Source organism: Periplaneta americana, chromosome 3 (genome assembly GCF_040183065.1).
Source record: "Periplaneta americana isolate PAMFEO1 chromosome 3, P.americana_PAMFEO1_priV1, whole genome shotgun sequence".
Classification (NCBI taxonomy): Eukaryota; Metazoa; Arthropoda; class Insecta; order Blattodea; family Blattidae; genus Periplaneta; species Periplaneta americana.
The window spans coordinates 154,407,056-154,431,808 of record NC_091119.1 but is presented as its reverse complement, the minus strand read 5'-3'; the positions used below and the strand labels follow the sequence as shown (position 1 = coordinate 154,431,808).

General features: G+C 35.1%; 2 protein-coding genes across 3 annotated transcripts in view; one reads left to right on the top strand and one right to left on the bottom strand.

The window, feature by feature from the left end:
• Positions 1 to 3,069: 3,069 nt before the first annotated feature.
• On the bottom strand, positions 3,070 to 8,268 carry Sur-8 (leucine-rich repeat protein shoc-2). Its single transcript, XM_069821995.1, has one exon. The coding sequence runs from the start codon at positions 8,130 to 8,132 to the stop codon at positions 6,444 to 6,446; it is 1,689 nt and encodes a 562-aa protein (XP_069678096.1). The 5' UTR covers positions 8,133 to 8,268; the 3' UTR covers positions 3,070 to 6,443.
• Positions 8,269 to 8,526: 258 nt separating this feature from the next.
• Acadvl (Acyl-CoA dehydrogenase very long chain) overlaps positions 8,527 to 24,753 on the top strand; it is a 31,578-nt gene continuing 15,351 nt past the window's right edge. The window contains exons 1-8 of one of the 2 annotated variants that reach the window (XM_069821993.1): positions 8,527 to 8,744; positions 12,196 to 12,406; positions 13,619 to 13,837; positions 16,793 to 16,917; positions 18,322 to 18,452; positions 21,032 to 21,207; positions 22,715 to 22,978; positions 24,507 to 24,675. In XM_069821993.1, the coding sequence (XP_069678094.1) occupies positions 8,665 to 8,744; positions 12,196 to 12,406; positions 13,619 to 13,837; positions 16,793 to 16,917; positions 18,322 to 18,452; positions 21,032 to 21,207; positions 22,715 to 22,978; positions 24,507 to 24,675 (1,375 nt within the window). In that variant the 5' untranslated portion in view covers positions 8,527 to 8,664. The remainder of the gene's footprint in view (positions 8,745 to 12,195; positions 12,407 to 13,618; positions 13,838 to 16,792; positions 16,918 to 18,321; positions 18,453 to 21,031; positions 21,208 to 22,714; positions 22,979 to 24,506; positions 24,676 to 24,753) is intronic. The other variant, XM_069821994.1, reaches the window with a different exon arrangement.

Below are 24,753 nucleotides of genomic sequence, written 5' to 3'. Positions count from 1 at the left end.
TTCCTAGTTGTAATACCAGATTGAAATAGTGATGGAATTCCTTGTACAAGTTGATGTTACCAAATCATTAATGCATTTGTCTACAACAGTTTGTGTAGGCTATATACCATGAATGCAGATATAAATCTTGCAAATAGGCTACTACACTGATTTATATACTAGCTTGCATATCGTTGTCTATGTTAACAAATCAGAAAAGCGTTTGTAAACACATTGCACCCCACTTTTTGAAAGCTCATATAATACCTATTTCTCGATTTTACTTAATTCCATCTATTGAAAAGAAGTGTTGTACTTTTATTTTTAGCAATAATATTTAAATTAGTTGCTAAAAAGTACCAGTACTATATACATTTTATCAAGAAGACAGTTTAGTTCCAAGCAGTATTTGGGATCAGTGTATTAGTGATTTTAAAATAAATTGCACTTCTGAATTAAAAGAATTTCTGAACACTTATTTTGATATTTTGTAACAAAGCTCTAATAAATTAATTTATTAGTATATATTCATAACAAGACAAATCTTTTCTATATCTGTACCCGAACTTGGGTATAATTTCCCAGCCACTTTATGACCCAATAAATTAATCAACTACAGTAGTTAAATAGTGCTGAAAATTAAGAATAATTTGAAGTGTGGAGACTGCAGTGACAAGGTATACTCACTCTTCCGAGGCAGCTGTTTGTAAGATAATGTAATACTGTGGTAACAATCAGAATGACAATGAAACAAAATCAACATTTTAGAAAAAAACATACTTGCCACTTTATTGGCATTCTGTAATCTAGAATGTTTATTAACTTCTCTACCGCTTTCAGTAATAATTACTTGGAAATTACTACAAAAAAGAATCTTGTCTTATTTTTTTAAGATTTTATGGCACTTTAATAAGATAGAAATAAAAAAAGACAACAAAAATCATATTTCAATCAATTATCAATTCTTTAATAACATAGTGATTTTTATATAATTATATAAAAAGACTTTTAACATTAAAACACTACACAAAATTAAAATCATAATTGATATGAATTATGTCTCTTTTGTATGTAAGAAATGTCAGTAATTAAATGTAAGTTGTCACAATTCTGATCATTTCTTCCGGTTTTTCAAGACTGACGAAGTAATTGCTTTCTTCCAGAATTCACTGAAACTGGACACTATTTAACTTCTGATGTTGACATTAAAGATCTTTACAGATCCACTTTAATACAAGGAGAAATGAAAGCTTCAGTAATTATAAAAAATACTGGCCTGATCAAATAATTAGCTTCAATCTGTTGACTTAAATATGTAACTGTTATGATACGGTGATAATTTGGTAGTGATGAAAATGTAGCTCTTACAATAAACTAAAATCACTATTTCTGTTGACTGCAGTAAAGTTCATAAAATACTCTCTTTTCACAACAGCTTGTTTTCTTAAACAGTTTCTCTTGCACCAGTGCCACTGCACACCACACTCATCGTAGAGTTTGAACAACTCTGATTTTATCACCATTTTCATTCAGTTCAAAGAACTAGAAACAAATGCAAAGCGTGCCATCATTTTACCAGCTTATATAAAAATTCTCTTACAGTCTAGCACAATCTCGAATTTGCATAACACAAATATACAATTTAAACATTCTTATGACAATATGGAAAGAAGAAAAGAGCATAGGGGGAAAAGAACAAACAATATTCATTCACACTGCAGATTATTATAAATGCTAATGACTCTGTTAAACCAATTTACACTATATAACTTTATTATCCAGCACGCACAGAAAATGGAAAGATTTAGCTAATTACATGTTATATGTATTTTATTATGTATAATACTGAATACTACGTGTAATCCTTCGAACAGTTCATAAATACACAGTTTATTTGCATTCAAATATTATTCTTTTGAATCTTTCAACTATGTATTAACAATTCAATGGATGTCAATGTTAGGAATTCAATGGCAAGCATGCAAAATCTTAATGCGAAATTATCACTTCATATAACACAAAATCAAATGTGAAGAAGGGGGCAGGCAGGGTGATGGATCTAGAAAAGTCATAACGAAGAGTGGTAGTCTCCTGTAACAAAATCTGGTGTAGCAGAACATCAGGATGAAGAGAATGATTAAACGACCTATATATTCAGGTATCTCTTCAATTATAAGTTTATAAGATACTTTGTGGAACAGCGTATCTTTTCATTCTTTAATCAGTGCTTCATACCATTATGTCAACTGTTACATTTATATGATGAACTGTCCTTTAGCCGTTATCCATCAAAGAGATGTGTGTGACGAAGCATGAAACTATTTACTATCACTGAAGTTAACAGGAGTGATCTCTAATCATCTATACTCATTTCAATCATAAAAGGAATGTTATATAAGAATTAAGAGAGGTGAGCTGGAGTGGGGAAAGGTAATGTTCAGTGTACACTGAATTGAAATTACAATTCTCTACATTGGAAGATGGAAGGCTTGTGACTAACAAATTGGTACTGTTACCAGAGCTGTAATTTATTATACATTAGATCAATTGTTTTTTTTTTCTAAAAAAAATATGCATTATCAAAGTTTCTCTTGATATTACCATAAAGCAAACATTGCAATTATGAACTCTAGACAGATTATGACTCACATTACTGAAATATTTCATCAATTTAAGAATTATCAATGAAAAAAATCTCTCATAGCTGAGATCATTATGTGGTGAGGTTTGTCATACTTTTGAGTCATGTCACAGACACAAAAACATCAAATGCTTTTGGAGCTACGTATTCGCTTCATCATTAAGGCAGGCGAAGAAAAGGGAACCTACCTGCTACCTAGAACTTTTTCCCAGAACTGGACGAAACTTATCTGCTGGAGATTTTTGCATCTACTATATGGGGTAAAAACCCAAAAATTCCACACCACATTAACACTGTGAAAGTCTGAAATAATATCATTGCTTAAAGTTGGGACACTATTGCCTTGCACGATCTTTAAAAGCAAAGAAAATTAAGTAATTGTAATATGACTGCAGTTAACAAGTTATACTAGAAGCTATCAAACTAGCAGATTCAACTTTACTTTAATGGGAAATGGGAAAGATTTTGCAAGCAGTACGACAAGCACCATTTACATCTTAATATATGAGAGTAGGTAAACATTACTAAAGACAGGATAATGTCTTCAACTTAAATAAGCTCTGCTTATTAAACTTACAAGTTGAAATGTTTTAAGAAATCACATATATTTACAATTTTATTCCTGCCTGTTATTTTTATAAAACTATTAAAAGAGAATTAACACATGTTTTGTATAGCTTTTATTGGACTGTAAATGACTGAATGAAAATGGTACACCAGACAATTTGATCACATTGGTATATATGCCTGTTTTGGTACCAATAGTAGGTTCATTGAAGTGAAATCAAATGACTACTTCTTAAAAAATAGAAAATATGGGTGATGAAATGCTGGATAATAAACCGTTTAGCTACTATGTTTAGGTGCAGAACCTTGAAAACTAATCCTAAGTCTGGGAGTGTGAAGGAATATATGTCAGTGCTTGTTATTTCTCAGCATATTTGTAATGTTGCCATGTTTTCTACTTGTACATTTTTTTTGCGTTTTTTTTTCAGTTCACAATTATACTTCACCAACATGAAGTTAACAACAATATAGAATATTTATTTGAGGATAACTATGTAGATGTAAAAACATCACCAGCACTAGCAAGCTGAGTATATATTATTATACTCCATTCATATGTTGAACAGTCAGTTTTTAAGTCACATAGCTGGTACAGACAATATATTAAAATAAGAAACCTTGTTTCCTAGCAATTTATAAATAAAAGTCAAACACCACGTTCTGTCTTTTATACAATATATCTCCCTCCTTTTAATGTTATGCTTGTTTACATACTCAACTGAACCTTATAACTTACTTACAAACATAAATATTAAACTAGCTATATTACTATAGAAGCCTTAGTTCTTTATTGGTTTAATGGCTGACTGTATAATAATGAGATACGGGTAATTAATCTTTTACTTCTGGAAGAAGACATCCAAAATTGCTGATATTATCCCTTTCTTTATAACAGCTGAATATAAGTTTAATTTATGCAGTTTACATTGAATTACAGCAATGTAAAGTTTCAACAAAAATGAATCACTAAGCAGTCAGGATTCATGAAGTATACTAATCTTTCATTAATATATAACTTAGTTATATGTATGAATTTTTATATGTAGTACAAAGTTAAACGCCTTAATGCAAAACTATGTACAAAGTCTACATGATCGCACTCTATGTAAAGTTTATTGAGATTTTCACAGTCCGAATTAAAATATTTTTAGGAGAAAAAATCTCCTACTAATCATTGCAAATATTAATTTCATTGGCAGAACTGCAACTATGATCTAACAAGGAACCCTTCCGCAACTTCAAGACGAACTTCTTGAAAATTTGCACACAGATAAATACTGTATTTTAAAGGAAAAGTGACCCACAAAAACCTAACTGTAAATATACAAAATATTGGTTTGAAAAATAGAGTAAAATGTTTCACTCTACTAGCAGTCTTGTAAACTTTATACTTGATACTGACAAAAACACACCTTATATTACAATAGTGACAGATTGGTATTAACTGAATGTGTGTGTATCCAATATCTTGAGTGATTTGGATTCTGCATATTCTGGATAGATGGCAAAACTGTGACCTATTTTCAAGTTGCACACCACTTCGGCAAGCCATGCTATGCATGATGTGTATCTGTGGGCAGTTATGTCGTGTACTAGGGTGAGTGTATGTGTAAGTGTAGTACAAAAATCGGTAGGGATGATTATGGTGAGGAAGGGAGAAGAAGAAATCCAGTGCCGGTACATAGTCTACTCCTTCTAAGTCACAATTTAACTTGATCAGTATTTACTATGAAATGTGTATTGTGCAGTGATTGAACATGTAGGAGGCATTCTCTATCCTATCTACCGGTTCCAATATAAATCCAGTATGATAAAGAAGGTTGATGGCACTGCTTAGGCTACATTTGGTTTGCAGGTCTGCCTCTAATAAGTCAGTAAAGCATACTGTATGTACCAACAATGTACCAAAAAGGCTTCTCCATTTTGGAATTTATTTTTGTGCATTGCAACTCACCCTGGCAGCTAAATGTATATATGAAAATGTTTAATTTACAGTACCTTTTCGTGTAGGACTTTGGATTTTGAAATGTTCCATTGTACGAGCAGTGAGAGAACTTTTTTTACTAAAGGAAAATGTCTTCTCTCCTATCTCTTGCTAATTCAAAGAGTAGTCATAATCAAATTCTCAATGTAACATCTTGTGATGGACTGACACAAACAAGTACGCAATAAAACTACAAATATTGTAGACTAAACATTTTAACAAGGCAGAAATGTACATTTTATGGATGCTCATAAAATATTTAATATACTGTCAAGACCAACAAATTTCTAGTCACAGACCTTCCATATGCAAATTAAAATAAGTTGCTAACTTGTCCTCGAAATTCTGCATTTACACAAGGAAGATATTAAACAGGAACCAACTGTTTACATCTATCAATACTTCCAGACAGCCATTTAAAGCTAAGGATCACTTCTCTTGCTGCGCCAAAGTGTTACACTAACAGACAAGTAGTACAATTGACATTATGGTATGCATTTGGATAGAATTTACTAACATTGTTTAGCCAAAAGCAAATTCTGGATTATTATTTATCACAGTTTACAGACATATTTTCAGCAAAACATTTTAATAATTAACAATTTCTTTTAGTTTTGATTTCTTAGCTATGTTAAAAATTATTTAAAACTCGAAACTACACTTATACTTGTTAGATATGAAATGAACATCTAAACATTTATTTAATATGTTTTTCTTAGTTACAGAAAGACAGACAATGGCATTTTAAGAGACAGAGAAAAAGAGAGAAATAGGCTACATGCATTCACAGTAACAGAATCTAAAGGCCGCAGCCTTCTTGGGTTACATACCTTTACGTCAGCATGATTAACAAAATAGGGTTATGGATCCCACCTACCCACGCAAGCTTACTTATAAAAACAAGACATGCCACTTACCGGACAAAACCTCACTGATAAGTCCAGTATTCAAATTAGGTATTCTTACTGTTGGCACCACTGGTTTTCATATGAAATGGGGAAAAAAAGGGTAATTCATTGTTGAGCATAATCAATTCCGTGGCCTGCAAGTCCTTGACACCATGAGTAACTCTTTAACTCGATCAGAAATGATGCGGAGAGCACAGCCTGCGTGGAAATGTTTCAACATCTTCAGTCTAGAGTCGCCTTCATGGACCATTTGCACGACACAATCCGATGCTCGAGAAGATGAAACATTTGAAGAGGTTCATACCTTGTATGCTATACAGAGGTTATATGGTTGTATTACACTACTTAACATCGGTTGCATTATTCACATTGCTCGATAAGGTCCTTGCATTTTCAGAAAGTGGATGACGAGAGAAGGCCCACCAGCAACTATCTCTGGTGGTATCTGTGACAAGGGGCTGTTCTCGATGCTCATTATCTGCAGATTCGTGCAGAGGGCAAGCTCAAATGGGAGGTTGTGTAGATTGGGGTTGTCATTGATGTAGAGTGACTCGAGGTTCTCCAGAGTGCCGATTTCTTCGGGGAGGTAACTGAGGTTGTTCTCCCCAACACTGAGATACACCAGGTTTGTAAGATGTCCAATTGCTCTGGGTAAAGTAGTGACTTGGTTGGACTGGACTATCAGTTTCTGCAGATCCCGTAAGAATCCAATCTCATTCGGAAGAGACTCTATCTTGTTCTCTTCGAGATCTAGAACTCGTAACTTGCGGAGGTTACCAATGCTAGCAGGAATCCTCTTCAACAGGTTATTGGAAAGGATGAGAACTTCCAAGCACTGCAGACACTGGATGTCATCGGGTATCTTGGTTAGCTGGTTTGTTCCGAGGTTCAGTTCTACCATGTTCAGCCATGTTCCGACATCCAACGGTAGAGATGTGAGCAGATTTTCTTTCATGTTGAGTTTTGTTAGGTTCTTGGCGCGTGAGAATATGCCGTATGGAATCTTGTCAATCTGATTGTGTTCCATGTTAATAGAATACACATTTGTAAATTGGGCTGGGCCACCAGACGGATATGATGTGAATCCATTTCTTGACAGAGTGATACTAGTTAGATCACATAAACTTGAAAGCAAGCCATCAGGAAGTTGAGAGATTGCATTTCCCTCGACATTAAATTCATCCATATGTACACAATTGCTAAGAGATTTTGGTATTGCACTCAAACGGTTGTATCTCAATCCCAGTCGTATCAACGCCTGCAGGTTACCAATTGATTCTGGGATATCCAACAGTTCATTGTGTTGAAGATCCAGAGTTGATAGCTGAACACAATAGCCTATCTCCACAGGCAAATGCTCTAGATGATTGTGTGACACATCAAACGTAATTAGATTCACTAATTTTCCTATTCCTGCAGGAAGCTCTTTTATTTTATTCTCTCGTAGACTCAACATTGTTAGATTGGTTAAATTTCTGATGTCCTCTCCTACAACCTTTATCCTGTTAAACCTAAGAAATAATGTTGTCAATGACGTTAACTTGTAAACTACATCGGGGATCTCATTCAATTTGTTGTGTCTGAGATCTAGAACTTTAAGAGACTTCAGATTTGCTAGTGCATCAGGCAGACTTGTAAGAGAGTTCTCACTAAGGGCCAATGTTTGTAGATTGACTAAACAACCTATCTCTGGGGGAAGAGTCACCAGTTTGTTGCCATACAGATAAAATTCAACAAGATGTGTTACTTCGCGCACAGTAGACGGCAGTTGTGTTATGCTGGACTTGCTTAGATCCAATCTTGTTCCACCATCTTCTTTACACCTTAAAAAGTCTTTCGCTACATCTAAATCTGCAGGTATAGGTTTATTTTTTTTGACAGTTGGCTTCGGTTTGTTTGATTCTGGATGCTTGACTGTGACAACCTTAGGTCTGGCGCCATCACCCCCGCCAAGTGAACCCGATGACAACTTTTTCTCCTTGATATCTTTTGTGTCCTTCGTTGTTGTTGCACTGATTGTGGTACCAGAAGCTTGTTCGGCCGATTCCGGCATGTCTGCTGGTAGTGGTTAACACCACCTCTTCCTTAAAATTATTTATATATTATATACTTCGGTGTTCTAGTTTTCTCATCACGAAATAGTTGCCATTTTCACAAAACCCTGTCACACTGTCTATTTGATACTAGCAATGCAGTAAGGCACGGCACATGAAACGGTATACAGATCGTACATGGCGAAATTGGTTCCCTTGCGGAGAAGAACCATGTTCATGTCATATAGACTGAGAATCGTCAACTTGTCATAACAAATACAAGGCGAGACAAAACGACGAAAGTAGTTAGGCTCTTTACTAGTAAAAAAAAGGTGTGCGAAGTCTGGTGAAGATTGTCGTAGAGGGGATCTGAACATAGGTTGATTAACTGCGTTGTAAAGTGTACGTAGAAAGGAATTAGGTCATTTGAATTCGATCAAGATAAGCAATTAATATTGTCGAGCTTGGCGACACAACGTGTTAAGAACTCTTTTATTATATTTTTGTACGTTTCTAGAAGGTTATTTGACATTGAGACTGTCTGTTGTAAATATGTTGCGAATTGGGCGTAATTTGAATCTACGGCTGAATTTGCCAGGAAAACTAATTGAATTTCAAGGAGTACATTCAAGGTGAGAATTGCATAATATAAATGGTTACAGAAAAGTTTTGTTACGGTATGTATAATGCAGAGCGATATAATCTAAGAATGTGTCGCGTATATAAAAACTATACCATATATATATTTTTGTACAATATGTTTTCTTTATGCTCAGTAATTTATTTACTTGGACAAGAATTGTGTATGCATTATTTAAAATTAATTTAATTCTTTGTGATGTATTTTGTATAATACCTCCTCATTTAAAATATTTTTTTAGTAAAGGCAGCTTGGCATTGTGTCTAACTGGTCGGTATTACTGACTGAATGAGCATAGGGCTACGATGTTTGCATTAGTACTGTACTGCAAATCATTTAATATTTTATACATATAAGATGCAAAATATGTGTTTATCTGTATCTTTAAGTTATTGATATCTAATTCTCCATACCCCCATCATCCTTTCGGCTGCTCCAAAATTTGCATCATCGATGATATACGAATTTAACTTTCACTAGCCTATATTGTCTAATTTTTGGGCCCAATTTTGAGATTTCAGTAAATTCTACTAATTTACAATTAGCTTGGCTTAAAATACAGTGAAGTATGTAAACGACGACATACGGTAAATTCGAAAATAAATAGAAACAAGTTTCCAGTTGTACTATTCTTGGTATTTCCACATAAACACGTTAGCTACTTATGGCTGCTGAGAAATCAGCTGAGGTGATTACTATGGAGGCTATCACATGCTAATAATTTCGCATATTTTTCGTTACATTCTTATGCACTTAAGTGTACATGATTTTTCCATTATACAGTACTTCTGGCTTAAGTGCACAATACCGGAGAAGGCGTATGGTAATTGCATAGAAGACGCCAGCTGTTCACATATGCCACTTTTGAACTACTCTTACATCTCGTGTTAACTCTGATACTTTTATCTATGTTTGTTGTGCATTATGTTGGTTTTTGACGGTTCAGGAATAATATAGAAGGATTATGGCGACGGTATCTTGGGGGGCAGATGGGGCTTGCCCTCGCTATAAGCCCCCGACTATATCGTAAATGCAATGAATATCGTCTTTGCGGGTAGAGGAAGCATTGACACACAAATATATATATATATATATATATATATATATATATATATATATATATATATATAATATGTCATTTTAGTGGTAGATCGTATGTGCTTTGTTTACTGTTTGTATGGACATTGTGAGACGGGTTAATTTCCGTTGTCTTCATGAGTCATGTTTTTGTTTAACTTAACTTAACCTCAGGTCAAAGGTTGAAGTGAATAATAATATGAATTTTCTAAGAATTTAGAAGTCAAAACAGTTTTTATGCAGCAGTAAATTCAAGTTTTATCATTTAGGCAAATTTTATTATTAGAAAACGAGTTAACTTATTGATATCTGTATTTGAAACGTATTTTACATAGGTATATTGCTGTGAATGCAGTCAGAATTACGGTAATAATATGAATAACGGGTTCTGTTGCATTTGCTACAATTGAGGTACAGTATATGATATTCTGAATGATATTTGCAGAAATTGCTGCTTATTCACGTGTACGTAGTAGGCCTATATACAGAGTGAACCAGCCAGGGCTAGACTTCTAACTACACTCACGGCGTCTGATTCATACCTAACGACACTACCATAATATGTGGAGGATTCATTCTGTGCTTTTGCGGTTAGTATTGCGCAATGATGTACTTACCGAATTCACAATTCATGTCCTTGTGATATCTGGCAGGCTGCGGATCTCCTGAAGACATGTCCAGCAACTCTTCGCAGTTCATTCTCCAAAATGCCTCGAATTTATGTTATGTAGCAGTTGTTCGTGAAAACGGTGTGGATTTTGCTGTCTCAGTAACGATTGTTTTGAGTGTTCACGTAACCTAAGTGTGCTCTGACTGTTGGGTTCCATTAATCTCTGAACTACAAGAATTTTGTAAGGTTTTAATTTTAATTGTTTGGTACCTCTTATCACTGGAGACTGTGACACTCCTACCTGCTGAGCTACATGACAGTATGATTCATAGACTTCTCTCTCTAGTTGGTGATCAGTTTCATCTAACATCTCCTCAGTGAGAACACGCTTTACACATGTTCGTTTCTTATCCAATACCAGGGACGGTTTGTGCCTAAAATGACAAGGGGTTCACTACTTTTATGATAGTACATAGTTTTCAAACAATTTAAACAATATCTCATTTCTGAAAAAAATAAATAAAATACTACAGTTCTTTAAAGTAGATAATTACATTAAAATGAGCCTGATGATGATAATCATCATCATCATCATCATCATCATCATCATCAATTATCTTAGAAAGAACATTAGCGATTTTTCCTTACTTTATCATTCTGTCTTTAATATTCTGCCTGAAAGCTGAGCTAAGCTTTGCCTAATTTCTGTTCTTCTAAGGATGATTATATTAAGACTAAAACACCAAGAACGACCATTCTTACGTTTCTCCCATAGCGTGTCGACTGTCTCACTATTACATCACTGGACAGCTGCGCTCTGTGCAGTGCATTGGTAAAAAGACCAGCGCATGCACAGATTTTCCCTGCAGCATTCCCCTCTTACCTTTTGCCCCGTACGCAAGTCCAGAAGCTGGTTTGGCAAGGTTCAGAGGAGAAATTGAACCTCATAGCATATATTCTATCTCTTTGGTTCATAGGTTTTCATATGAGCCACAAGTAAACTTATTAAAGATGAGGAAGAAAAAAAGAATGATAGTGTAAATTATAAATCAATTTATTTAAACAATTAAATTGTTTTTCCTGAAGGTTTTCTGAACCATTGAATGCATAGGACGCACTGCCACTGCCCCATACTGATTCAGTTGTACGAAATTTCTTCGTTAAATTGTAAATCATTGCTTTAGAAGGCTCTGGCGAATCAGGGAATGACTGACGGAAGTTTGTTACAACTGCTCTCCAAGATTAGTATTTCAGAAAGTTGTCGTAAATAAACACTAAGGGCTGTATTCACAGACATTCTTAGCACGGGCTTCCGGTGGATGATCAGCGAACTAACGTTTTTCGTATTCATAAACCAATGTTAGCAATATGATATGATATGAATCCTGTACAAATAACCAGTCAATAGCCGGGGGTAGTTTAGCATGCTCGTAGCGCGGGCTAGCGAAATGTCTATGAATAGCACCCTCATTGTTCAAGGCTATATTTCATAATGGACACACTATTACACTCTAAATGTACGTTATGCAGCTGCATCCTTACTGTCTGAACGTGTTTACATAAACGCGTTTACATAACTAAACACAAAACGTATGCGAGCAAGAGATCTGATCACTTCGATGGCACAGCTGTTACTACACATACGACTTTCCTCTGATGCCGGTCTAGCCCTGGCTAACTCACTCTGTATAAACTGATGTAAGAGTACAAGCACAGAAAATGTGTTTAAATCGACAGTGCATTATTTGCATTACAGATGTCTGGCCACTGCCCCCCAAGTAGCGAGAAAAGGCGAAGAGGTGGAGAAGAAGCCTTCAAGTGCATTGAAGGAATCCCATTCCTTTACCATGAATTTATTTCGAGGGACTCTGGATACATCTCAAGTTTTCCCATACCCTCAGGTTCTTAATGAAGACCAAACAGATACAGTGAAGATGTTCATTGATCCAACTTCAAAGTTCTTTGAGGTTTGTGTATATGTATGAGTAAATTCATTTTTACAGTCATATTAGGCCTACAGATTGAATGCATTTTACATTGTTTTTGTGAGCTACCTATTTAATATTACATGGCTGGGAACTCCACATTGAGACATTTACCCATATATTGCAGCTTCCAACTACTAGCAATGCTAATTATCGACACAGTTCTCTAGCTGACAACATTATTAATTTTTATAGGCTATTTGGAATATATAATAGTTATACATCTTGATTACACATCTTTTAAAACTGTATCACTTCGGTATATGTATGGTACGACTTTCCTGTGTTAAATTTCAACGTACCTCGTGACTCTACACTATACCACAGGAACACACCCTCACAGGAAACAGAACAAGTGGCGCCAAGACCTACAACGACCAGTTCTTAAGATGACCCATAAATAGGTCGAAACATGTAAACGAGGTATGTTGAAATTTAAAACAGGAAAGTCTTACCATACATATTCCGATATAATATTTATTCCATATTTAAATAAATAAGATAATTCTCAATAAAAGCTACACTGATGCCGCACATTCCCCACCCCACTAAGCATTTAGGCGATAGAGAAAGGGAGGGTTCTGTGGAGAGGGACAGAAGCCATCTGTGAGGAAATGAAAGAATGAGAGGGAAGATTAAGTTTCTTTCCTAGATGTCACATGCGTCTACAACTCCTGAACTGTCTTCCCTCTTCCCTTTTCTCCAATTCTGTCTCATCTCTTATCTTGGTTTCTCTCTCTTTTATCTCGGTTTATCTCTCTTTGTGATGTTCTTGTAATAAGAAGATACAATTAGGTCTACATACAATTCAAGTTTTTAATTATAAATTTCTTACCTGAGGTAGACTGGAACCCTGCAGCTGAAAAATCGTCATATCTTGTTGTTAACTGAAGACATGCTATTACTATTGGGCTCCTACTGCCACCATTTTTTTTGTCTATTTATCTGTCCTGTCTCAAATATCTAGTTTTCGTTCTCCTCTAATTTCTGTATTACCTTCAATAATAATTGCATTTTGGGATTTTTTTTTTTTGCCTCTGTCACCATTTCTGTGACTCAATTAAGCATTCTTCAAATTCTCATCATGCGAGGTTTACAGCAATTTGAAAGATTAATAATGAAAAAATATTTGCAAATCCGTTTGGGTCGAAGCTACATTCTTAGGAATCGCATAGTATTGTCTGTTTGTTGCAGGAAGTGAATGATCCTGCAAAGAATGATGCTATCGAGAAGGTGCCACCTGAAGCCATGGATGCTTTGTGGGAACTGGGAGCATTCAGCCTGCAGGTTCCAACAGATTTTGGTGGATTAGGGCTGAATAATACTCAGTATGCCCGTCTAGTGGAGATTGTGGGCTCCCATGACCTGGGAGTTGGCATTACACTTGGTGCTCATCAGTCTATTGGCTTCAAGGTAGCTTGAAGATTTTTACTTTTATGATTGCTTAACAGTTCGAAGAGGTTATTAGAAATATTTTGTTCATGACTTATTAGAAAATGACATTAAGTGCCTTTTCTTAGCAGTAGTATTCTTATGGCTTTGCAATTATGTGGAAAGTACTGGTGGAGAAAATATTAATTATTAGTATATATAAGTTATGTTTAGTTCTTTATAAGTAAATTGGCGGCTCTTTCTCAAATTAGTTGCAGATACTGGTAGCTCTGTTCCCATATGTTACAGATTCATTTGAAGTATTATGCTGTTTTGCCGAGAGTTCTCAAGCTCTCTTTCTCTCTGTCATCTCACACACACACACACACACACACACACACACACACACACACACAGGTGCTCACTTTAAAAACATGTCGTTGGAAGATTATTTGTGATAAGGAAACAGCCTTACACTGATAGTGAGTTATTAATGTCTTGGTTAAGGTTGTGGTATAAACAGATTTATCACTGTCTCTCAATTTAAATTTATGACTGTCTCTCAGTTTATTATGCTTGTATTACAGAAGAAGACACATGCCAGCTGTTACATTAGCAGGGTAGATTTGCAAGAAGGGATAGAATTGCAAAGAAAATTTTAACTTAAACATTGCTACAGCTATAGATGAAAAATAATAAATTTCGACGCAAAGTTATCATACAGCTTATAATTTTACACATTAATTATGCCAAAAAATCATTTGAGGCAGTTTGGAGCATTTTCTTATAATTAATCTGTTTTTGAATGCCATTGATTGACTCATATGATGATTCTGTTCATTGTTGTCTTTCTGTCTGTTCAGGTCTGTAGCATCATAATTCTGTGGTGCTCGGGAAAAGTGACACAAATCAAAAATGTTAATTTTACAGAAGAAGGGAAAAAACTGTCTTCACGCTGGTTTATGTCGATTTGATTTTCTTCTGTATGAATTATTGTAATACATATGTCTCTTTTCCCAAGTGAGTAGGTGTTCTGTAAGTTGTCAATAAATTAATAAAAAATGTTTGTGGAAACTGACTTATGTCACTTTTCCCAAGCACTGCAGAATAATTGTAGATTCCTCTCTGAGTTTCTTCTTTTTTTTTAATTGGTCCTGCAACTTGACCATCAACAGTATATTTCTTTGGTTCTATCTATGATTAACTTGGTAATTTTTCATTATAATGCAAACATGGTGGTAAGGCAAACTCAATATATTAAGACCTATAGAATATGATTGCACAATAATTACTGTTCACTGCATGGGAATTTTGTAGTTTTTAACCCCCCCCCCCCCCAACTAAGTCTTTCAAGGTCTAAGTGGAATTTAAAGAAAAATTAGTGTATTGAAAACATAGTTATTCACACATATTTGGGTTCCATGTTGAAAAATGCAACAAAAAGGTGCCGGAACTTTGTAACGCATTTAGGTGTTCTGCTGTTAACTTTTTCAGGCATTCTTTTTCATATTCAGCAAGTCGATTTTCAAAACTCTCAACTAAAGAAAAGGGCAATAATTTGCCTGCTATAACCGAAGACTTCCAAAACTTCAGTTTTTTTTTTTTTTTTGCAAAATTCTTGAATTTTGTTTGTGGCTGAAATAATAGTTTCTGTTTTGTGTTGCATGCTTGTATTTAAAGAGTTCAGTCCCTCGAAAATTTTGGCAAGATATGCTAGTTTTGCACACCAAAAATTATCTTCCAAAAGTTTAGCATATTCTGGCTTTTCGTCCTCAAAAAAGGAAAATAATAAAAAGAAGCTCATCTTGAAGCTCTATCACTCTCGTCACTGATGTACCCCTCGAAAGCTACATGAGAATGCTTACTTTCGAAATGTTTTTTCTTAGTTTATTTGGCACCATCGACTGTTTTGATAAAACATTTTTGCATATGAGACACTTGGGATTTTGTCTATTATTCATCTCTACGTCCTGTAAAACCATATTGGAAGTATTCATCACTTTACATTAACGAAATGCAGTACGTTTTTGTGAAGGGAATTTTCGATCACATTATTTGAATTAACACTGCTGTCATTTGACCCAGAACTTGATTCAGATTGTCTTTTTGGAATTAAAAATTTGACCACAATCAAATCTAAATAAAGAACTTTTAATAAAATAGTCGCACTATCATCCACTCACCCTATATACTGAAACTGACCAATATGTTCTGATGATTCTAAACTCTGTTTTTATAAGTGGGAAAAGTAAACGAATTGCTAAGCATTATTGCAGGTGTTCACTTTCATTCGAATTATTGCTATACTTGTTTTTTTGAAAGATGGGACATAACAGGAGCGTTGCGATCGGAAAAACAACTGAATGCCACATAGCGTGGTAGGCCTGTTGCTATGGTAACAACGATTGAGTTGCCAAACTTACAGTTCCCGCGTGGCGAGTGCTTAATAGCTCTCTTGGCGACATTTGTTGTGCACACAATGTGAGCATTTATACGTTTCGTCTTTGATTCTCTGACGATTTTTATATCGTTTTCTTACCTTCGCATCAATTGTCAATGAATGTTTTAACATCAGCCATCTTCACGACATTTGCTAGCTTCCATCGGCTGGCAGCTTGATAGTCCACATTGGCAACATGGCACTGTAGTTCCAAGCTCGGCCGCTTAGCTGTCATGTCCCATCTTTCAAAAGAACAAGTATAGATAGAAAAATCAAACTGAGCATTGTTGCAGGTGTTCACATTTCATTGGTAAAGTCTGTCTCAAAATAAAATGTACCATATCAAAGACTTCGTTGTAAATAAAAATGCGTTGTAAAGAGACTTTCTGGATGGCATAACATTTATTTTTCATTCCACACACTCCATGGGGTTGCACAACACACCGGTTGGGAACCCCTGCAGTAAAGAGCACTCAGATTTCTGCACTGCTGTGCTTCTTCATAAAAAAAGTAGAAAAAGAGAAAAATATTTATTATCATTTGTGTTTTGATTGCAGGGTATACTTCTTTTTGGAACACCAGAGCAGAAAGCAAAATACCTGCCTCGGGTTTCAACAGGGAAAGATGTTGCTGCATTTTGTCTCACAGAACCTTCGTCAGGCAGTGATGCTGGTTCCATCAGGTCAGTAAGTGAATAATCATGCAGAATATTATGTAAAATATAATATTTATATATAATATAATAAATTAATTCTCTTTATTGTTCTGTTACTGGTGAATATTTACATATACAAAGCAATCACAAGAAGTGACAAGCAGATTGGAAAATATGATAGAAACATCAGTAATTCTGTTTTATTTTGGAGATGAAATTGTTAAATTCTAAATATTTTGGAGGAAAATGATGAAATATATTTACAGGTTTTCATATTCATTCATTCATTCATAGTTTTCTTCCCAAGGGCAGGTCGTTCACTACAAACCCAGCATACTCCTTTCTTATTTTCTGCCTTCCTCTCAGTTTTTGCATATGATCCATATATCTTAATGTCGTCTATCACCTGATATCTTCTTCTGCCCCGAACTCTTCTCTCATGTGCCATTTCTTGCAGTGCATCCAGATTTTCATATGAAATGCTTAAGGTACGGTCACACGTCGCTACTTTTGCAGTGATGCAGTACAAAAAACTGTGCAACTCTCCAACTGCGATGTGTGAACAACGGTGCAACCTGAAAAGTAACGGCTGCCGAACCTGCTGCTCGCTACTTTTTCGTGCTGCATGCAGCTTAAAAGTAGCGACGTGTGAACAGGGTTCTCAGGGTTGCAGCCGCAGCATTTTTGATATTGGTTTTGTTGAAACTTTTGCTGCGGTTGCGACCAATGTTGCCACCCAAATGTGCCAATGATACTTTTATTGTTTGGATGTATTTTAATGTTAGATGTGATTAAATTAATTATTTGTAACAGTTATTAAGTGCACAACACAGTCAGGGCATATTTTCTGACGATATAATTCACTTTTTTAATTTTCTGTATCATGGTTTCAAACAGGAGGGTTGCCAACATTGATTACGTGAATATGCTGTTGGTTATCATTTAAATATATAGGCGTTTTTAAAAGCTTTATAGTAAAAATAATGCCAATTTCTGAATACTAGTTAGGACAGAAAAGCAAATAATAAGTAAGTAAGCTTTTGCATGAGTTTATTAATAATGCGAACATAACCACAAAATGTATATTGAGGAGTCAACATGGAGATGGAAACCTGCAGCATGACTGCGGCTGCAAAAGTAGTGCCTTGTGTGTGAACAGACTAGCAACCTCCAGTTGCAACTTTTGCTGCACTTGGGTTGCGCAGCACGAAAAGTAGTGTGCAGCGTGCTACTTTTGGCTTACGTGTGAACACGACACGCAACTTTTGCAGCTGCAGTACAAAAGTTGCACAGCAAAAGTAGCGACGTGTGACCGTACCTTTAGTTATTTGTTGATTATCCTCTTTCTCACTCTTTTATCATTAATAATGAAAAACTAATTACCTTACATTATAATGGGAAAATAATGGAGTCCTATATTGACTTACGCAGGTCGAGAGCTGTGCTGTCCCCTGATGGCAAGCATTACATTCTTAATGGAAGCAAGATTTGGATCAGCAATGGAGGAATAGCAGAAATTATGACAGTGTTTGCTCAGACACCCGTTTTAGATGAAAAAACTGGTACGATTTAATATTTTAGAAATGTTATATATGGTATATGAACTTATAGTCAAGTGTGTATTTGAGACTGCATTTTTAGGCACATGCATATAAACTTATGCCTTTCGCTAGTAATCTTCAGTGTCCTTATTTATGGCAGAAATGTACAGTTGATCAGGAGAAAATAGACAAGTATCGAGAATGTCTCACTCCCACTCTTGTTTTCGAAGCAGGTACAGTTGTCAAAAGAAAAAGTGGTCGCTCTCCAGAAGCAAAGTTCCTTCGGGTATCTTCGTTACAATTCGGAGACAGGCGATGTTACATGTTATTGGACCACGTTGCCTGATATCTACAGTTATAATTAAAGTATTCTGTGTGTTGCTTCATAGCGTAATGGTAGCGTTCCAACCTGGTATTCGTAATTTGACTAATTGGGCCCTCTGGACTTCACCGAAATTCACCGCAAGGGTTAAATATTACTTCTATCAGGATTTTTGACCCGATCAGAGACTGGGAAATCCCAATTAGCCTTTACCCCCCGCATCCTGGACTAGCTTCTACAAATCATCAGAAAATCTTGGAGCGGGATTGGGCCAGTTTTTCCGCAAATGTTTCTATACTTGTGCTCTCATAGCTCAGTCAGAAGAACGTTGGAATTTAGATGTCAGCGTCTCAGTTTCAATTTCTCGTCACTCCTTTTCATTTTGTGTTTCAAGATAGTATATTGTAATAATATAAAAAGAAAGAACTAACACCAGTATTATGCAACTGTATTGTTCCAAACCTAATATTAAATTTATGTTATTTATATCGCTAAAGAATGATAACAATATAAATGATAAATATCGGTTTGTTTAATTAATATAAGATATTACATAATATATAATTAATTATTGAAATAAAATAACCTATTTTACAAAGAAAAATGGTTATTTATATTATAATAATTATTTACATAAAATATAGATTATTTATGTCGCGAAAGAACAATAACAGAATATAAATAACTTGAATATTATTTATAATGTTAAAGAACGAAAACAGAATATAAATGATAACTTGAATGTTATTTATATCGCAAAAGAACGATAACAGAATATAAATAACGTGAATATTATTTATATCGTTAAAGAATGATAACAATACAAATGATGACTTGAATATTATTTATATCGCTAAAGAACGATAACAGAATACAAAAAATTATAACATGAATATTATTTATATCGCTAAAAGAACGATAACAAAATATAAATAACTTTATTATTATTTATATCGATAAAGAATGATAACAGAATATAAATGATAATTTGAATATTATTTATATCGCTAAGGAACGATTAAAAAATAAAATGAAAACTTGAACAAGGCCCGAACTCACAACCTTCGAATCATTAAGCAGGCACTCTACCACTGCTCTACGAGATGCACATACGGAATAATTCCATAGTTCCGGAACTGCTTCTACAAGCACATGCATCGTGTAACATTGCTGTGACCCTGAAGTGAACTTAGAAAATATTCGCTGTTCATGAAATATTCGCCACTTTTTTTTTTCTTTTTTGACAACTGTACATTGGTATTGGTATGTTTGATATGTATTTGTTCCGTGTAAAATAAACCTAATATTAATCGGGAGATTCAATAAAAAAATAATAGCAATGGAAGTGTTGGCGGTCATTGTGTAGCTTTCCGATCTCAAATCAGATGTCGAGGAGTCTCCTCAGTGGTATTCCTTGGTTTTTTGTGGCTGATGGGGTGTAATTTTTAAGTAATCGAGGCAGTCTATTGCGTGTAACTTTTAACTGTAGCAGATGGGAGAGGGTGAAGGCCCAGCCAAAAGTGCTGTTATTTTGGTATTGCCGGTTATTTGGGTGCCGGTTACGAGAGATTTTACTGTATGATTGAATTTGTTTTTCTTGAAGGAAGTTAGGCCAGCGAACTTCACATTATTGGTGATGAATTTCCACAGTGATATTTTTTGCACGAAAGAAGTAAATCTCAGTATGAACTTCACATTTGACAAGATTTTCAACTTATAGGTTTGTTTCAAATAATATTTGACAATGATAAATAATCATACCAGTTCACAAAGTGACATATCGATGGCTGAGAACCAGACTGTTCTTAGTCCAACTTTTTATAAGAAAGAAATCTGTGTTTCATTGTGTTCCAGTTCTTGTCTGCATATATGAATCGTACAAAATTGTAAATATTCCTCTCCATAAGGTTGCTATGAAGCTGTTGCAGATTGTTTAATGAAGACTTGAATATCAGGAGCTTAAAATAACTCTCCTGAAAAAAAAAAAATGGTAAAATGGACTTGGAACAGTCTGGTTCTAAGCCATCGATATATTATCAGTGATTCACTCTTAGCAGACTGCATGCTTGAACCTGTTCTAAAATTCTTGGTTGTTAATAGTATTCAATTGGCCTTTATCATTCAAATGCCTCTCGTACATCACTGTGGACTTGAAGTATTTCTCTCACTCTTTTAGTCTTATATGTAGGAGGAAGGCTGAGGAAAATATATCATTCTTTTGGTTTCGAAACAAGCAGTGGAGATGATAAATTCGGAAAATTTTTGTTTCTGGTTCAAGGTAAGGAACGTGACAAGGTAACTGGTTTCATTGTTGAACGTTCATTTGGTGGTGTAACATCAGGGCCACCTGAAAAGAAAATGGGAATTAAGGCCTCAAATACAGCTGAGATTTTCTATGAAGATGTGAAGATTCCTGTTGAAAATGTGCTCGGAGGTGTTGGCCAAGGCTTTAAGGTTTGTAATTTAAAAACATTATGTCCATTCTTTCATCATACTGGTATGTAACATAATTTGTTAGAAATATTAATTATTAGTGGTACATAGTTCGAATATATGTTTTAGATTTGCAGTTATTTGGAATATGATGTTTAAAGTTTTCGTGATGGTTGATTTGTAGTGCAGTTTTAAATTATGTAATTAAAAGACAGTTCCTAATATTTGGGAATTTGCATTTTGAATTATATCTTCAATCCCAATCAAGAGAAGAATCATGTTGGAATTTAGCATTCGTAGAGGAGTACCCAACTTGAGAAGGTACAGTGAAATGCTATACTCATGTTTCAGTTCCACATAATTGTGTGTACAGTAGAGCATCGATAACCTGAACCATTGAAAATCCAAACCCTAACCCTCAAATTTTTTTTTACATGCATTTGAAAAAGGATGGGCATGATTCAATGCTCTAGAGGCAGCTATAAATTGGCCGATAAAATGCCTGAGTATATGGTAACACAGTTTGCCTGTTTACAAGTTAGAGACTTGGCTGCAAAGAAATGAAGCTCAGTAAAAATAATAAAAAAAAATCAAAAACTGTTTTTAAAATCTGGCTAGTGTTGTTTGTAGTAAATATGTAGGCCTATTGAAATCTTTAAAGATAATACTGTATGTAGTTTAAATTATTTTTTGTGTTGTTTTTGCTCGATTTTCGAAAATCTGAACAAATCAATACTCTGAACAGGGCTGAACATCAATTAGTTCAGATTATTGATGCTCTACTGTATCTACGTTTTCTTATTTAAAATCACAACAAGTAAAGAACAATGTCGTCTAACACAATGTTTCTCAACCTTTTTGATGATCAGGTCCCTCCCCTGCCCTTTCCCTTTTCTCACATTACTTTAGTAGAGTAGAATTATAGAACATAGTAATGTGAAATTTCGTATCAATTTAAAAAGAAAACAATTTAATTGCGTTTTTAATTAATGTAAAATGGTCCTATGTTTAAATTTTCATAGAATAACTTTATTATTATTATTATTATTATTATTATTATTATTATTATTATTATTATTATTATTATTATTATTATTATTATTCTATTTGCTGCCCCCCAATAACCGTTATTTGGACCCTCTCAGGACTGCAACCCCCTCGGTTGTGAATTACCGGTCTAACAGACTGCCACAGTAAGATCCTCTGAGAAGGTTCTCACAGTACTTTCCTGAGTTTCAACATACACTGACTGAAGTGCAGACTCAGATGTCACATAAGTGACCATTGATGTATTTGTATTTTCAGATAGGTTCATTTGAAGTAATTTTTATAACATTTTTATTTCAATACTGTAACATTGTTTTGAATAGAGATAAACGTGGCAGCGAAGTATAAGATACAGACAGTTTGGACTTAAGAAAGTAGATTGCGATGTAAAGTTGACCAGGCCTAGAAGAAGAATGATAGTGCTAATGAAAGAGGTGGGGTATTTAAACTGATTCATAATGAATGTAACTTTCCTATACAGGTGGCAATGAACATCCTGAATAATGGTCGTTTTGGAATGGCTGCCTGTCTTGCTGGAACTATGCGTGCTGTAACAAAGAAGGCTGTGGACCATGCCACCACTCGCTTACAATTTGGTAGTCGTATTGACTCCTTTGGTACTATACAAGAAAAACTGGCACGGATGTCAACTTTGCAGTATGTTACAGAATCATTGGCATATATGATAAGTGGCAACATGGACAATGGCTGTACAGATTATCATCTTGAAGCCGCTATTTCGAAGGTAATGTACAAGAAGCTCTTCACATTGCAACATAGCTTTGTTTCGTGGCTTTTGTACTACATTTTTCTACTTTATTTTATGTAAACTACTTTTAAACATACTTTTAGATTGAAACTTAAAGAATAGTTTCTAAAATGTCCAGTACTTACTATTATACAGGGTTTTTCAAAAGTGATGGTAAAAAATTTAGGGTTGAGAAGTAAAAACGAAGAGAAGCAAAAAAGTTCGAGTAAACATGGGTCTGCAAATTAACTGTTTACGAGATAATGTCATTTTGTGCTGGTTAGGGCCACCAGTGACCCAAACATCTGGATGCAGTAAAGCAGCAACATTCATGCTTCGTATGCATGCCGCACTGTCCCCATCCTATTTCTTCTAAGTGGGAAATTATGATAGCTATACAGACAATATGGTGAATGGTGTTATAGGTAGAGGAGGACCTGTACTGAGATTATCGGATTTAAGTCCTTTGGATTTTTGTATATGGGGTTATGCAAAAAAGCCTAGTTTACACAATATACATCACTACACCTGAAGAATTGTCCGCCAAGTTAGCTCTGTGGTAGCATGTCTGTCTCCAGACTAGCTGGCCCAGGTTTGGTCTGGCGTGGTCAGAAATTTTCATGTAAAATTTCTACCTCGCGATTAGGAAAGATGGCGGTGCACAACTTCTGATCACTAGATTGTGCACCAATATGCCTGGGTTAAATCCCAAATCTCTCCGCAGTGTATATGAAGAGAAGGCATATGTTACTGTTGATAGTGATTCGTCTGTCGGATGGGGACGTTAAGTCTGGCGTCCCCCTTGGTGCTATTCGACAGGAGTTGGCTACGTGCCAGCACTGGGTTTCCCTTTTCCCCTTCCTCATCTTCATCATCATCACTCAGACACTACACTTAAACGAACACTTACACATACACTCACGCTAGTACACGACATAACTCTCCACAGATACACATCATGTACAGAGTGACCCGCTGAAGTGGTGTACAACTATAAAATGAGTCACAGTTCTGTCATCTATCTGCAGTATGCGGAACCCGAATCACGCAAGTGAAGTGGGTGGGCATTGGATACACACACACACACACACACACACACACACACACACACACACACACCTGAAGAATTACGACATCAGACTGTAGATTCCTTCCAGCAAATCAAATATGACTCAGGATTGCTCGAGCGCATTCTTGGGGCTTTGCACAGAAGGTTAGACAGGTGCATTCAAGTGCATGGTCAGCATTTTGAACACCTGCTGTAAAATACTTCAGTTAACATATGTTCATATTGTACTGTACATTGTTGATCCACAAACTTTACTGTTGTTCAAACAAAGTTTCTTTTGTGTATGTTCAATCATATTTCTGTAGTGTTGAAGCCAAGATTATGAATTTTACTGTTTCGTGATTGATAAATTAAATAAAATTACGATGATTACTTGTGTATGATGTTAAATTATAGTTAGTATATGGTTAGTAAATTATAATTAGTTTAGTAAAGAGTTTTTATTATTTTAAACAGGTATTTGCATCAGAGTCAGCCTGGACAGTGACAGACGAAGCCATTCAGATTCTTGGTGGAATGGGTTTTATGAAGGAATGTGGCTTGGAGAGAGTCATGCGTGATCTCAGAATCTTCAGGATCTTCGAAGGGACGAACGACATTTTGAGACTTTTTGTAGCTCTCACAGGTATATTATCTGCCAAAAAGTCTGATATGAGCACGTTAATGAACATCTATTATTTTTAGTGTGTGAAAAGAGCTAAAT